General features: G+C 53.2%; 1 protein-coding gene across 1 annotated transcript in view; it reads left to right on the top strand.

The window, feature by feature from the left end:
* CSNK2A2 (casein kinase 2 alpha 2) overlaps positions 1 to 14,440 on the top strand; it is a 43,966-nt gene extending 29,526 nt beyond the window's left edge. The window contains exons 5-12 of the mRNA XM_088456855.1: positions 1,481 to 1,540; positions 1,779 to 1,862; positions 2,106 to 2,216; positions 2,293 to 2,394; positions 10,223 to 10,323; positions 10,450 to 10,598; positions 10,840 to 10,929; positions 13,386 to 14,440. Coding sequence (XP_088312981.1) covers positions 1,481 to 1,540; positions 1,779 to 1,862; positions 2,106 to 2,216; positions 2,293 to 2,394; positions 10,223 to 10,323; positions 10,450 to 10,598; positions 10,840 to 10,913 — 681 coding nt within the window. The 3' untranslated portion in view covers positions 10,914 to 10,929; positions 13,386 to 14,440. The remainder of the gene's footprint in view (positions 1 to 1,480; positions 1,541 to 1,778; positions 1,863 to 2,105; positions 2,217 to 2,292; positions 2,395 to 10,222; positions 10,324 to 10,449; positions 10,599 to 10,839; positions 10,930 to 13,385) is intronic.
* Positions 14,441 to 14,667: the final 227 nt, after the last annotated feature.

Below are 14,667 nucleotides of genomic sequence, written 5' to 3'. Positions count from 1 at the left end.
TGAATGTCGGGCAGTGAGAGGTGGGTATTAGTGTCTGTGTGTTGGTGTGAATGTCGGGCAGTGGGAAATGGGTATTAGTGTCTGTGTGTTGGTGTGAATGTCGGGCAGTGAGAGGTGGGTATTAGTGTCTGTGTGTTGGTGTGAATGTCGGGCAGTGAGAGGTGGGCATTAGTGTCTGGGTGTTGGTGTGAATGTCGGGCAGTGAGAGGTTGGTATTAGTGTCTGGGTGTTGGTGTGAATGTTGGGCAGTGAGAGGTGGGCATTAGTGTCTGGGTGTTGGTGTGAATGTCGGGCAGTGAGAGGTTGGTATTAGTGTCTGGGTGTTGGTGTGAATGTCGGGCAGTGAGAGGTGGGTATTAGTGTCTGTGTGTTGGTGTGAATGTCGGGCAGTGAGAGGTGGGTATTAGTGTCTGTGTGTTGGTGTGAATGTCGGGCAGTGAGAGGTGGGTATTAGTGTCTGGGTGTTGGTGTGAATGTTGGGCAGTGAGAGGTGGGCATTAGTGTCTGGGTGTTGGTGTGAATGTCGGGCAGTGAGAGGTTGGTATTAGTGTCTGGGTGTTGGTGTGAATGTCGGGCAGTGGGAAATGGGTACTAGTGCCTGTGTGTGTGTGTGAATGTCGGGCAGTGAGAGGTGGGTATTAGTGTCTGGGTGTTGGTGTGAATGTCGATCAGTGAGAGGTGGGTATTAGTGTCTGTGTGTTGGTGTGAATGTTGGGCAGTGAGAGATGGTACTAGTGTCTGTGTGTTGGTGTGAATGTCGGGCAGTGAGAGGTGGGTACTAGTGCCTGTGTGTTGGTGTGAATGTCGGGCAGTGAGAGGTGGGTACTAGTGTCTGTGTGTTGAAGTGAATGTCGGGCAGTGAGAGATGGGTACTAGTGTCTGTGTGTTGAAGTGAATGTCGGGCAGTGAGAGGTGGGTACTAGTGTTGGTGTGAATGTCGGGCAGTAGGAAATGGGTATTAGTGCCTGTGTGTTTGTGTGAATGTCGGGCAGTGAGAGGTCGGTATTAGTGTCTGGGTGTTGGTGTGAATGTCGGGCAGTGAGAGGTGGGCATTAGTGTCTGGGTGTTGGTGTGAATGTTGGGCAGTGAGAGGTGGGTATTAGTGTCTGGGTGTTGGTGTGAATGTCGGGCAGTGAGAGGTGGGTATTAGTGTCTGGGTGTTGGTGTGAATGTCGGGCAGTGAGAGGTGGGTATTAGTGTCTGGGTGTTGGTGTGAATGTCGGGCAGTGAGAGGTGGGTATTAGTGTCTGGGTGTTGGTGTGAATGTCGGGCAGTGAGAGGTGGGTTTTTGTTAATGGTTCCATTTGATTTATCGGCCTCAGTGTAAGGTGGTCCTTGTCCAGTCACTCAGCCCTGGATGTCTGGATCGCGTTAGATGTGAGTGATCGGATCTGCTTTTGTCGGAACAGCTGTAGGGATTTGTTGTCTCAGATTTTGAGCAGTTCTTGTTCTAGTGAATGTGTTGTCTGTTTCCATACAGCAGTTATATCAGATCTTGACGGACTACGACATCCGTTACTACATGTATGAGCTACTGAAGGTGAGTTTCTCTGGTTCATTATTACTCTCCTGAATTTGGTCAGAATTCGATGTGGTCGTGTGTCCGGGAGTCTCTTCCTGAGGGTTTGGGCCTAGTGCTGTCAGCATAGCAGACTGCGCAGCGGGGGGAATAACATTGCAGGTCTGACTGTGACCATGCCCCCCCCCCCCCCCCTGAGTGTCCGCGCGCCCCCTGACGGGTACATATATAATGACATGTCTCCTTGTCTCTGTGACAGGCGCTGGATTACTGCCACAGTCAGGGAGTGATGCACCGAGATGTGAAGCCTCATAATGTCATGATTGATCACCAGCAGAAGAAGGTAATGGGAGCGTTCACCTGGCATTTATCTCTGTTCCTGTCCTCTTGGGTTTCCGTTCCTGCATGGCGATTAGTTGTTCTTCTTTCTATGTATAAGTTTGATAATATGCTCAGCTCCGTAGATCATAAGACAAATTGGATACAGGAGCTAGAACACGGTAGGAAAGTGGCGCTGACCTGCGCCTGTCCTCGTAGTTGCAGCCGCCCCCTCATTCCCGTTCTCCATGTTTGTCCTGTCTTCCAGCTTCGGTTGATAGACTGGGGATTGGCGGAGTTTTACCATCCGGCACAGGAGTACAATGTACGTGTCGCCTCTCGATACTTTAAGGGTCCTGAATTGTTGGTTGATTACCAGGTAAGTGAGAGATGAAGAACGGTCCATGGTCCCTCTGTCCCCCCGTGTGGCTGACGCGCCGTTCTCTCCTCCGCAGATGTATGATTACAGCCTGGACATGTGGAGCCTCGGCTGTATGCTGGCCAGCATGATCTTCCGCAAGGAGCCTTTTTTCCACGGTCAGGACAACTACGATCAGGTGAGTACGTGTTTCTGTGCCGCTACGTCAGCGACAGACGGGGCCTGATCCCGAGTATACCGCACAGGCGCCAAAGTAAGGGATCTGCAACTGCGCATGTTCAGGAACGAGCAGCTCCCTATTCCTGAAATGGGCAGCAGCGATGCGATCTCACAGAACTGTTCTGTCTTGTGGGCGTGTAAGACGGCGTCCATGCTTAGTCGTAGCGTGTGGACGGAGATGGGTCGCCTGTTTTAAACAAAACTTCATCCAATGTGTGAAGGTGCCAGTGATGCAGACGTAAGATCAGTGGGTGGGATAGGCTCCCACGTGCAGACACAGAACCTTGGCGTACACGGACAGACGTAAGATCAGTGGGTGGGATAGGCTCCCACGTGCAGACGCACAGAACTTTGGCGTACACGGACAGACGTAAGATCAGTGGGTGGGATAGGCTTCCACGTGCAGACGCACAGAACTTTGGCGTACACGGACAGACGTAGGATCAGTGGGTGGGATAGGCTTCCACGTGCAGACACAGAACCTTGGCGTACACGGACAGACGTAGGATCAGTGGGTGGGATAGGCTCCCACGTGCAGACACAGAACCTTGGCGTACACGGACAGACGTAAGATCAGTGGGTGGGATAGGCTCCCATGTGCAGACACAGAACCTTGGCGTACACGGGCAGACGTAAGATCAGTGGGTGGGATAGGCTCCCACGTGCAGACGCACAGAACCTTGGCGTACACGGACAGACGTAAGATCAGTGGGTGGGATAGGCTTCCACGGGCAGACGCACAGAACCTTGGCGTACACGGGCAGACGTAAGATAAGTGGGTGGGATAGGCTCCCAGGTGCAGACGCACAGAACCTTGGCGTACACGGGCAGATGTAAGATCAGTGGGTGGGATAGGCTCCCACGTGCAGACGCACAGAACCTTGGCGTACACGGGCAGACGTAAGATCAGTGGGTGGGATAGGCTCCCACGTGCAGACACAGAACCTTGGTGTACACGGGCAGACGTAAGATCAGTGGGTGGGATAGGCTTCCACGTGCAGACGCACAGAACCTTGGCGTACACGGGCAGACGTAAGATCAGTGGGTGGGATAGGCTCCCACGTGCAGACGCACAGAACCTTGGTGTACACGGACAGACGTAAGATCAGTGGGTGGGATAGGCTTCCACGTGCAGACACAGAACCTTGACGTACACGGACAGACGTAGGATCAGTGGGTGGGATAGGCTTCCACGTGCAGACGCACAGAACTTTGGCGTACACGGACAGACGTAAGATCAGTGGGTGGGATAGGCTTCCACGTGCAGACGCACAGAACCTTGGCGTACACGGGCAGATTCTTGCATTAGTAAGTAGGATCAGGCCCATAATATTCATTTTTGAAACATGAGGGTGGAAAATTATTCTGATGATCCTGATCATTTTCTTGCACGCGGCTCATCTATTATCAGTGGTTTTTCTACATCAGGGTCCATGAGGTTCCACAGGATACCTTGGGGTATAGGTGATGACGTCAGATACCACAGAGTTAAATTTTCATCCTCCCAGGATGCACTGGGGTCCCTCCTATGCCCCGCCCCCGAGCCAAGGCAACTCAGTTTCGTAGGTGCCCGGCTCGGAGTCGGAGCACCTGTAATAGAGGGGGGCTGTTATGGCCCCTGAAGTTTTCTACAAGCAGCTGTGGCTGCACATCCTAATATTAAAACATTATAATAGGTGCTACCATGCTGAGACCAGTAGTTCTGCAGCAAAAAGGAGAGGGGGGGGGGAGCAGACCCCTTCTTTGGGCTAGCACTCTTCCTGCCTGCCCCAGGTGATTTTAACTGGTATGGGTCCTTGCATTGCAGTACACACATCTAATGGGCTCTATGATAGGTAAGACCTAGATAAATTAATTAGTGTGTTAGTATTAGAGATGTTAGGGACCCACCTGTATAAGGTTCACCGTGACGTGGTAGGTGGGCAAACATCTTTGGCCAAACATGTACTAAGAAACCTTACATTTAAAACCATGTTAATTATTGCAGTCTATCATAGATATTTTGATCATTTGTGTTCTTAGTGCTTATACTGTGCACCTGCTCCCCCCCCCCCCCCTCTCCTTTTTGCTGTAGCACTTACAATCCTTGTGGGCCAGCTGGCAACCCCCCTGCGTTTCCCCAAATGGGGTTACCGCAGCAGTCGGTAGGGTCATCAACCATGCAGGGGTTCCCTAGACAGCTGATGGTACCCCAGTGTCTCCCACTTTCGCCCTCCCAGGAACCTGCATAAGTAAACTCATTGTCCAATACGGTGCAGCACCTGATGGACGTTTTACAGGGGGAGTCATCATTGCGGCCGCTAAGCGGCCTTTAGTGTCTCAGCTCATTATGATGAGGATGACATAACGTCTGATGACGGGGAGATTTTTGACATCTCAGACCAGGAGCTCCCTCGTACTAAGGAGGTGGAGTCAAAGTCTAAAATATATATATACCTGGCCACATGACGATCCCCCTCCCCCCTCGTGGCCAAATCTAAATATGCCTTCTTTAAGGATATTAAGGGGGGTGATGCCACTGTATTTCCTCTATCTGGTCAGTCAGTGGATCATTTAGAGGAGGCGTGGAAATATCCGGGTAAGCGGTACCAGCCTCAAAAACTTTTGGCTTTTGCATACCACTTTGTGGATAATTATTTTTCCAAATGGGAAACCTCTCCACAGGTGGATTCTCATGTAACACGCCTAGTGAGGACTGCTACATTGCCCATGTCCTCCTTAAAGGATGTCACGGATCGCAAGGTGGAAATATACCGGAAATCCATTTATTCCCTTGCGGGGAGGAGGGCGTCTAGACTGGCTATGGCCGTGTGCTGGGTGGCCAGAGCCATGGAGCGTTGGGCTGATAGCTTGGAGACGTCTCTAGATGCTGACTCATCACCTGAGCAGGTGGAGTTAGTGGGTAACCTCAGAGACTCCGCTACGTACATTAATGAGGCAGCCTTAGATATAGGGCTCCTCACTTCCAGAATCTCTTCAGCAGCAGTGGCTGTGCGCCGCACCCTCTGGTTGCGTTCTTGGAAAGCAGACGCAGATTCCAAAAAGGGATTGGAATGCTTGCCCTTTAATGGACAGGTCCTGTTTGGCCCTGATCTGGACAAAATTGTGGCCACTCTGGCAGCAGCTAAGTCTGCGTGTCTACCATCGGCGACAGTCCCATCAGGGTCTGGTACTTCGTCCTTTCGGCCCTATAGGGCCCAGGGTAACTTCAAAGTGCAGTCCTTTCCTAGACAGGCAGGGGCCAAGAAATCTGCCAAGCCAAAGAAGCAGGCTTGAAGTACAAGACATCCAGCTCCCAAGTCGGACGATAAGCCCTCAGCCTGACTGGACGGGCCTCCCCTTGGGGGACCCCAAAGTGGAAGGCCGGCTTCTTCAGTTCGCCCAGTGCTGGTGTCACACAACCATAGACACTTGGGTAAGAGAAGTTGTCTCTCAAAGGTACGCCCTCTTCTTCCGGCTGGTTTTTCACCACGTGCCTTCAGTGAGCCCAAGACAAGGCCCTGGAATTCTGGAAGGTGATCCACTCTATGCTCCAGGCTGGGGTCATAGTGCCGGTCCCGTTGTCCCAGAGAGGATCTGGGTATTACTCCAATCTTTTTCTGGTACAGAAACCCAATGGGTCTTACAGGCCCATCCTCAACCTCAAATCACTCAACAAATTCTTGAGGGTTCCTTGGTTCAAGATGGAGACCCTGCGTTCCATCATTTGGCAATAGAGCCTGGGGATTTTATGGTGTCGCTAGAGATTCAGGATGCTTACCTGCATATTCCCATTGTCTCAGCACACCAGCGTTTCCTCAGGTTTGCAGTAGGAGACCAACACTTCCAATGTCAAGCACTGCCCTTTGATCTGGCCACAGCGCCTTGAGTGTTTACCAAAGTCATGGCAGCCCACCTGCGGATGCAGGGGGTCCGCTTGTTGCCCTATCTGGATGACCACCTGCTGTTGGCACGGTCTCCAGAGATCCTTCAGCGCCATCTGCAATTGACAGTCTCTGTGTTGCAGGCTCACGGCTGATAAACTGGAAGAAGTCATCCCTTTTGCCATCACAGAGGATGCTCCATCTCAGAGCCCTGTTGGACTCCCAACAACAGAGGATCTTTGTGACGGAGGTAAAAATCTCTGCATTACAGGCAAAAGTACGCAGTTGCCTGCAGAGTCGCCGAGTGTCTATTCACTCAGCGATGAGGGTACTGGGATCCATGGTGTCTATGTTCGACTTGGTGGAATTTGCCCAGTTTCACTCCAGACCTCTGCAGAAGTTGATCCTCTCCAGATGGAAGGGTTGCCCCACCGGATAAAGACACAGACAATGTGTGCTGTCACCGGAGATACGTCTGTCGTTAGCCTGGTGGCTACATACTACTCACCTGAACAGAGGGCGCCCCTTTTGGGTTGCAGACTGGGTCCTTCTGACGACGGACACCAGTCTTCGAGGTTGGGGAGCAGTGTCAGATCCACACTTCTTCCAGGGAAGGTGGACGCCAGCAGAATCTGCGTTTCCAATCAACATCTTGGAACTAAGGGCAGTATTCAAAGTTCTCCAACAAGCATGACATGTCCTCCATGGAAAGCCTGTGCAGGTGCAGTCGGACAACGCCACCACGGTGGCTTACATAAACCGCTAAGGAGGAACCCGCAGTCAGGCGGCCCTGACAGAGGTGTCCCGTATTCTAGCATGGGCGGAAGGCAATCTCCCTGCCATCTCGGCAGTGTTCATACCAGGAGCCCTCAACTGGGAAGCAGACTTTCTCAGCCGTCAAGATGTGCATCCAGGAGAGTGGTCTCTTCACCAGGAGGTGTTTCAGCTACTGGTGAACAAGGGGGGCCTTCCAGAGATAGACCTCATGGCCACCCAACACAACAACAAGCTTCTTGTGTACGGGTCAAGAACAAGAGACACAGAGGCACTTCTGGTAGACGCTCTGTCGGTCCGGTGGACCTTCCAGTTTGCGTACCTCTTCCCTCCGTGATCCCTTCTTCCTCGAATGATTCGCAAATTCAAGCAAGAAGGCGGCACGCTCCTGCTGATAACTCCAGCGTGGCCCAGACGGCACTGGTACTCAGATCTCAGGAGCCTATCCATAGACGCTCCGATGCTGTTGCCTCTACATCCAGACCTGTTTTCTCAAGGTCCTTGCCATCACCCGGACCTGGGCTGTCTGTCTTTGACGGCTTGGCTGTTGAGACTGCCCTCTTGAGGTCCAGGGGTTTTTCCAGCTCTGTTGTTAACACCATGTTCAGAGCTCGGAAGCCGGCTTCTGCAAGAATTTACCACCGAGTGTGGCATACTTTCTTTGAATGGTGTCGACCTAGAAGCTATGATCCTCAGGTTTTTAGGACATCCAGGATTTTGGCTTTCCTACAAGCGGGCTTAGATCACGGTCTTTGCCTTGCTTCTCTGAAGGTGCAGGTTTCTGCCCTGTCAGTATGGTTTCAGCGTAGGATTGCTACACTTCCTCATGTCCACACCTTTATGCAAGGTGTACTTCACATACAGCCTTCCTTTGTTCCACCTGTGTCTCCTTGGGACTTGTCTGTGGTCCTTAGGGCTCTCCAAGGACCGCCATTTGAACCACTGGGCTCAGTGGATTTAAAATGCCTCACAGCGAAGACTTGTGTTTCTTCTGGCCATTGCCTCGGCCAGAAGAGTGTCAGATTTAGGGGTTCTTTCATGTCGCCCCCCCATTTCTAATTTTTCATAGGGACAGGGCAGTGCTGCGCGCTCCTCCCTAGTTTCCTACCTAAGGTGGTATCCAGTTTCCACATCAATGAGGAAATTATAGTACCGGCCTTTAATTCCCCAGACCTATCTGCTGGTGAGGCCTCCTTGGATGTGGTATGGGCTCTTAGGATTTATGTTGACCGTACCCGTTCATTTAGGAAATCGGACTCTGTTTGTCCTCTATGGTTTCCATAAGAAGGGTTGGCCTGCCACTAAGTAAACCTTCTGAGGCTTACATTCATGAGGGCCTGTCTGTGACGTCCTCTCTTAAAGTTCACTCTACTTGGTCTGTGGGTCCTTCGTGGGCAGCCCGCCGTGGTGCCTCTGCAGTTCAGCTGTGCAAGGCAGCCACGTAGTCTTCTGTCCATTACCTTATGAGGTATTATGCATTTGATACCTTCGCCTCTCAGGATGCTTCCTTCGGGTGGCGGATTCTCCTTCCAGCACAGGAGCGTCCCCACCCTTAAAGGAGGCTGCTTTGGGACATCCCCAAGGTATCCTGTGAATACCCTATGGACCCTGATGTAGAAAATAAGAGCTATGGTAAGAACTTACCCTTGTTATCTCTATTTCTACGAAGTCCATAGGGTTCCACAGGGCTCCCGCCCTGTCGCACCTGTACTGCAGATGGGCTTTTATCTGGTCACCGGTTTTTCCGTCTCCCTCTGGTGAGAATGTGATTCTTGTGTGTTCCAGACTTTCTTCTCTCTTTGTTCTCCTCTGGCCTTTGGCTGGTTACGAAACTGAGATACCTTGTCTCGGGGGCGGGGTATAGGAGAGGGACCCCAGTGAATCCTGGGAGGATGAAAATGTAACACTCGTGTCCGATGCCTGACGTCATCACCAATACCCCAAGGTATCCTGTGGAACCCTATGGACTTCGTAGAAATAGAGATAACAAGGGTAAGTTCTTACCATATCTTATTTTTGTTTGGGGGGAGGGGGTGTAATGATATTCTTACATGGACGTCTGGCTGCAGGGCACGGCATAACATATCACACCCAGTAATATACTGTATGTAATGCCCACAATATTCCTCATTCGTCACCAGTATCCAGCAATGGCCAGTATACATTTCAGTCATACATATCTTTCCATGCACCACTATTGTCCTTTATCCGGCATAGGGTGTCTAGTATATAGCCCGATGTGTAAGTACAGTATGTGCAGTGTATAGATCCATTTACACATAGGAAACAGCCAATGTTAGGTTGGTCACCACAGCATTTGGTAACATTGGTTATACTGGGGCTTACTCAGTGGGTGTAGTGTCGCTGGGACTTACTCAAGGGGTGTAGTGTCCTGCAGCTGGGATGTATCAGGGAGGGGGTGATGGTGTTCTGCAGCTGGGGGACTTGCTCAGGGTAATGTTGTCTGTTTGCAGCTGGGGGACTTGCTCAGGGTAATGTTGTGTTTGCAGCTGGGGGACTTACTCAGGGTAATGTCTGTTTGCAGCTGGGGGAATTGCTCAGGGTAATGTTGTCTGTTTGCAGCTGGGGGAATTGCTCTGGGTAATGTTGTCTGTTTGCAGCTGTGGGAATTGCTCAGGGTAATGTTGTCTGTTTGCAGCTGGGGGACTTACTCAGGGTACTGTTGTCTGTTTGCAGCTGTGGGAATTGCTCAGGGTAATGTTGTCTGTTTGCAGCTGGGGGAATTGCTCAGGGTACTGTTGTCTGTTTGCAGCTGTGGGAATTGCTCAGGGTAATGTTGTCTGTTTGCAGCTGGGGGAATTGCTCAGGGTACTGTTGTCTGTTTGCAGCTGGGGGAATTGCTCAGGGTACTGTTGTCTGTTTGCAGCTGTGGGAATTGCTCAGGGTAATGTTGTCTGTTTGCAGCTGGGGGACTTGCTCAGGGTAATATTGTCTGTTTGCAGCTGGGGGACTTGCTCAGGGTAATATTGTCTGTTTGCAGCTGTGGGAATTGCTCAGGGTAATGTCTGTTTGCAGCTGTGGGAATTGCTCAGGGTAATGATGTCTATTTGCAGCTGGGGGACTTGCTCAGGGTAATGATGTCTATTTGCAGCTGGGGGACTTGCTCAGGGTAATGTTGTCTGTTTGCAGCTGGTACGCATTGCCAAGGTTCTGGGCACCGATGACCTGTTTGGATACTTGAAGAAGTATCACATAGAGCTGGATCCTCATTTCAATGACATCCTGGGACAGTGAGTATAAACGTACATAACATGATAGTCTAATCCCCCCCCCACCCCCCCCGCGCCAGCATTGAGCTGATAGAAATGTCATTCGTAATCACTAAGTGTCCTCTCTATGCTCTCTCTGACCCTCAGACACTCTCGTAAGCGCTGGGAGAATTTCCTGCACAGTGAAAATCGCCATCTGGTGAGTGCGGAGGCTCTGGACATGCTGGATAAGTTACTGCGCTATGACCATCAGCAGAGGCTGACCGCGCGCGAAGCCATGGAACATCCCTACTTCTGTGAGTCCCTGTCTCCGTGTGTACATTTACTTGTCGGCATTTCTGTCACGTGACCAGCTGAAGCGGCGATGGCGTCCATAATCCGTTACTCTGTGTTTGTCATGGGAGGAAGTGGGGGGGGAGCGCTCAGGGTCTGTGTGTTGTACCTGTCTGTAATGTCTCAGATTCGGTAGGTTCTCCTCTGGCAGCTGCCCGTGTCATTATGGCTGTACGCTGATCGGATCCCGTGCTTCTTCCGCAGATCCAGTAGTAAAGGAGCAGCAGACTCAGACTGACGGCAATCTGCTCCCTGGAAGCCTGTCGACAGCTCGATGAGGACTGGGGATTGTGGGTAAGAATCTAATAATGGTGGGGGTGGGCCACGAGTAGCATCACAGTGCCACGTGTAGGCCTGATACGGAGTGATAGTGTATCTGTACGTTATAGGAGTATATCAGGGCTCGACAAAACCCGGGGGCCAGGTCGCGAGCGCCGTCCACACTGCAGAGTTACAAACATACAGCCGTCAGCGGCACCTGTGTGTGTGTTATAGCAGCCAATGAGAGTCTGTCAGACTCTCATTGGCTGCTGCGTCGTCCACAGAGTGAGCCGGCTGGAGCTCACTCATAAGCTCCACCTACCGGCTCAGCCCGAGGCAGGTGATGGGAGAGACGTCAGAGCGGCCAGGAGGAGCGGACAGCGGCGGTACGCTAGTGGGGCGCTGCATAGGGGGAGGGGGAATGGCCATTACTAGGTACACTGTGGGGGCGCTGCATGGGGGGGGCGGAATGGCCATTACTAGGGACACTGTGGGGGCGCTGCATAGGGCGGGGGGGGGAATGGCCATTACTAGGGACACTGTGGGAGTGCTGCATAGGGGGGGGGTAATGGCCATTACTAGGGACACTGTGGGGGCGCTGCATAGGGGGGGGGGAATGGCCATTACTAGGGACACTGTGGGGGCGCTGCATAGGGGGGGGAATGGCCATTACTAGGGACACTGGGGGCGCTGCATGGGGGGGGGGGGAATGGCCATTACTAGGGACACTGTGGGGGCGCTGCATGGGGGGGGGGGAATGGTCATTACTAGGGACACTGTGGGGGCGCTGCATAGGGGGAGGGGGAATGGCCATTACTAGGGACACTCTGGGGGCGCTGCATGGGGGAGGGGGAATGGCCATTACTAGGGACACTGTGGGGGCGCTGCATGGGGGGGGGAATGGCCATTACTAGGGACACTGTGGGGGCGCTGCATAGGGGGAGGGGGAATGGCCACTACTAGGGACACTGTGGGGGCGCTGCATGGGGGAGGGGGAATGGCCATTACTAGGGACACTGTGGGGGCGCTACATAGGGGGGGGGAGGGGAATGGCCATAACTAGGGACACTGTGGGGGCACTGCATAGGGGGAGGGGGAATGGCCATTACTAGGGACACTGTGGGGGCGCTGCATGGGGGGGGGGAATGGCCATTACTAGGGACACTGTGGGGGCGCTGCATGGGGGGGGGATGGCCATTACTAGGGACACTGTTGGGGCGCTGCATAGGGGGGGGAATGGCCATTACTAGGTACACTGTGGGGGCGCTGCATAGGGGGAGAGGGAATGGCCATTACTGGGTACACTGGGGGCGCTGCATAGGGGGGGGAATGGCCATTACTAGGGACACTGTGGGGGCGCTGCATAAGGGGGGGGAATGGCCATTACTAGGGACACTGTGGGGGCGCTGCATACGGGGGGGGAATGGCCATTATTAGGGACACTGTGGGGGCGCTGCATAGGGGGAGGGGGAATGGCCATTACTGGGGGCGCTGCATAGGGGGAGGGGGACTGGTCATTACTAGGGACACTGTGGGGGCGCTGCATAGGGCGGGGGGGGGGGAATGGCCATTACTAGGGACACTGGGGGCACTGCATAGGGGGGGGGAATGGCCATTACTAGGGACACTGTGGGGGCGCTGCATAGGGGGGGTGGCCGCTACTGGGGACACTGTATGGGGGGGCCACTACTGGGGGTAATTCATAGTGGGGGCAATTCATAGGGGGGACCACTATTGGGGGCACTATATATGGGGACCACTACTGGGGGCACTGCATAGGGTGGGTGGCCGCTACGGGGGGTACTGTACAGGGGGTGCGGCCGCTATTGGGGCACTATATAAGGGAGGGGGGTGTTACTAGGGCACTGTATAGGGGGGCACTACTAAGGGCAATGCATAGTGGGGACTACTGGGGGCACTGCACTGGGGGGGACTACTACTGGGGGCACTGCATAGGGGGGGACTGCACAGGGGGGGGACTACTACTGGGGGCACTGCATAGGGGGACTGCTACTACTGGGGGCACTGCATAGGGGCACTGCTACTGGGGGCACTGTATAGGGGGGACCACTACTGGGGGCACTGCAGAGGAGGGACTACTACTGGTGGAACTGCATAGGGGTGCCCAAAGCATATTCTTGCATTTGGGACCACCACTCTCTAGTTCGGCCACTGCCGGCGGTGGCTTTGCTTGCCCAGGGTTTTTTGGCTGCGGAGGGGTGGTCTTTCTGGGGGTTGGTAGCCTGGGGAGGCGGGTTAGCTGCTCAATAATGTGGCTGTGGGAGGGAGGTTTACCTGGGGTACCCCGTTAGTGGTGTGGCCATGGGGGTTGGTTGCCTGGGGCGTAGGTGCTCAGTAATGTCCCGGGGGAAGGGGGGGGTCTGGCTCCTAGGTTTTAGAAAAATGTGTTGAGCCCTGGAGTATATAATAGTGCGCAGTAGGTGAGCGTAGCTTGAGATTTGACGCTCTGCCCTTCTCCCCGTCTGCAGGACGCCGCCGCTGCTGTTTTCATCTTGTGTCCGTGAGCAGAACCAGGCGTACGCACTGGAGCACCTCCCGGTATCGGCCGCAGTGGATGTGGACAGTACGAGGACAGTTTATGTTGCTGATCCCAGCGGCTCCAGAACCCAGTACCCCTTATTTTACTGAGACACTGCGATGGACAGGCTATCCCTGACACAGCCCCCACGAGGCCGAAACAGCCATGGTTGATACCTGGGGGCCCAAACCTCAGTCCCCCTCTCCTCTTGCCCTTTGTTATGCCCGAGGACAGGAAGCTTCTGTGTACCTTGATTTAACCCTTTGCCTTTTGGACAGAGCTTCCTTGTAGGGTTGTCAGGTGTAACCAGGGTGAGCGGAGCCCAGCTGTAGATATGAATGACGTTAGGGGTCCCCGGTAAGCCAGTTATTAGTTGTGATTGGATGAGATGGAGTGCTATGTTACAGGGTACGCACCAGCCACAGGACACCTCCTCTCTTGAAGCAGCAATATCCCCGACACACCTCTTTTCTTTCTGTTTTTATGACCAATTTCCAGGGACGTTTTAAGTTATGATGCCAAGAGTCAGCGTTCTGGGCTGTTACCAGTCTTAATTTTGTGTTTCCTGAGTAATATGACTTGGCGTCTACAGTTATTTCACTGCAAGTGGAGGGGCTTTGTATTGGGGGCATCGGGGTTACCGGTTCCCTCCTCATGCTGAACGAGACCACTGGAGAGGAAGCTTAGGGTTTGCAGGGCGCTCAGTCAGACACTGGTCACTCGAGGTGAATGGCTAGTTGTCTGTCTAGGAGTCTCTAGCAGGCACCTTCCAGTGTGTATCACATTAACCCCTTCCAGTTACATTGCTCGTAGAGCTGCGAGACACCACCTGACCCCTGAGAGGCTGGATGATGATTTGTGATGTCCCTCTCACCCAGTCTGGTTTCACCCCTCTCTTAGCACGTGTTGTAAAGCTACCTCGGAGACCAGGTCCTGGTGTACGTACATTCAGATCTGCTGCCTGTGCAATGCAAGTTACTAAATACAATTCTCTGGGTGGAAAAAGTGTTTTTTGTTACATTAAATGAGCAAACCTGAATCTGAAAGCGTTGCTGTGCCAGGCGCCTCTCTGCTAAACATGAGCAAACCTGAATCTGAAAGCGTTGCTGTGCCAGGCGCCTCTCTGCTAAACATGAGCAAGCCTGAATGTGATAGCGTTGCTGTGCCAGGTGCCTCTCTGCTAAACATGAGCAAACCTGAATCTGATAGCGTTGGTGTGCCAGGCGCCTCTC

Source organism: Taudactylus pleione, unplaced genomic scaffold, assembly GCF_031769625.1.
Source record: "Taudactylus pleione unplaced genomic scaffold, aTauple2 ptg000724l, whole genome shotgun sequence".
Lineage (NCBI taxonomy): Eukaryota > Metazoa > Chordata > Amphibia > Anura > Myobatrachidae > Taudactylus > Taudactylus pleione.
Note: the sequence above shows the minus strand (reverse complement) of the source record. Positions and strands in the feature narration are given on the sequence as shown.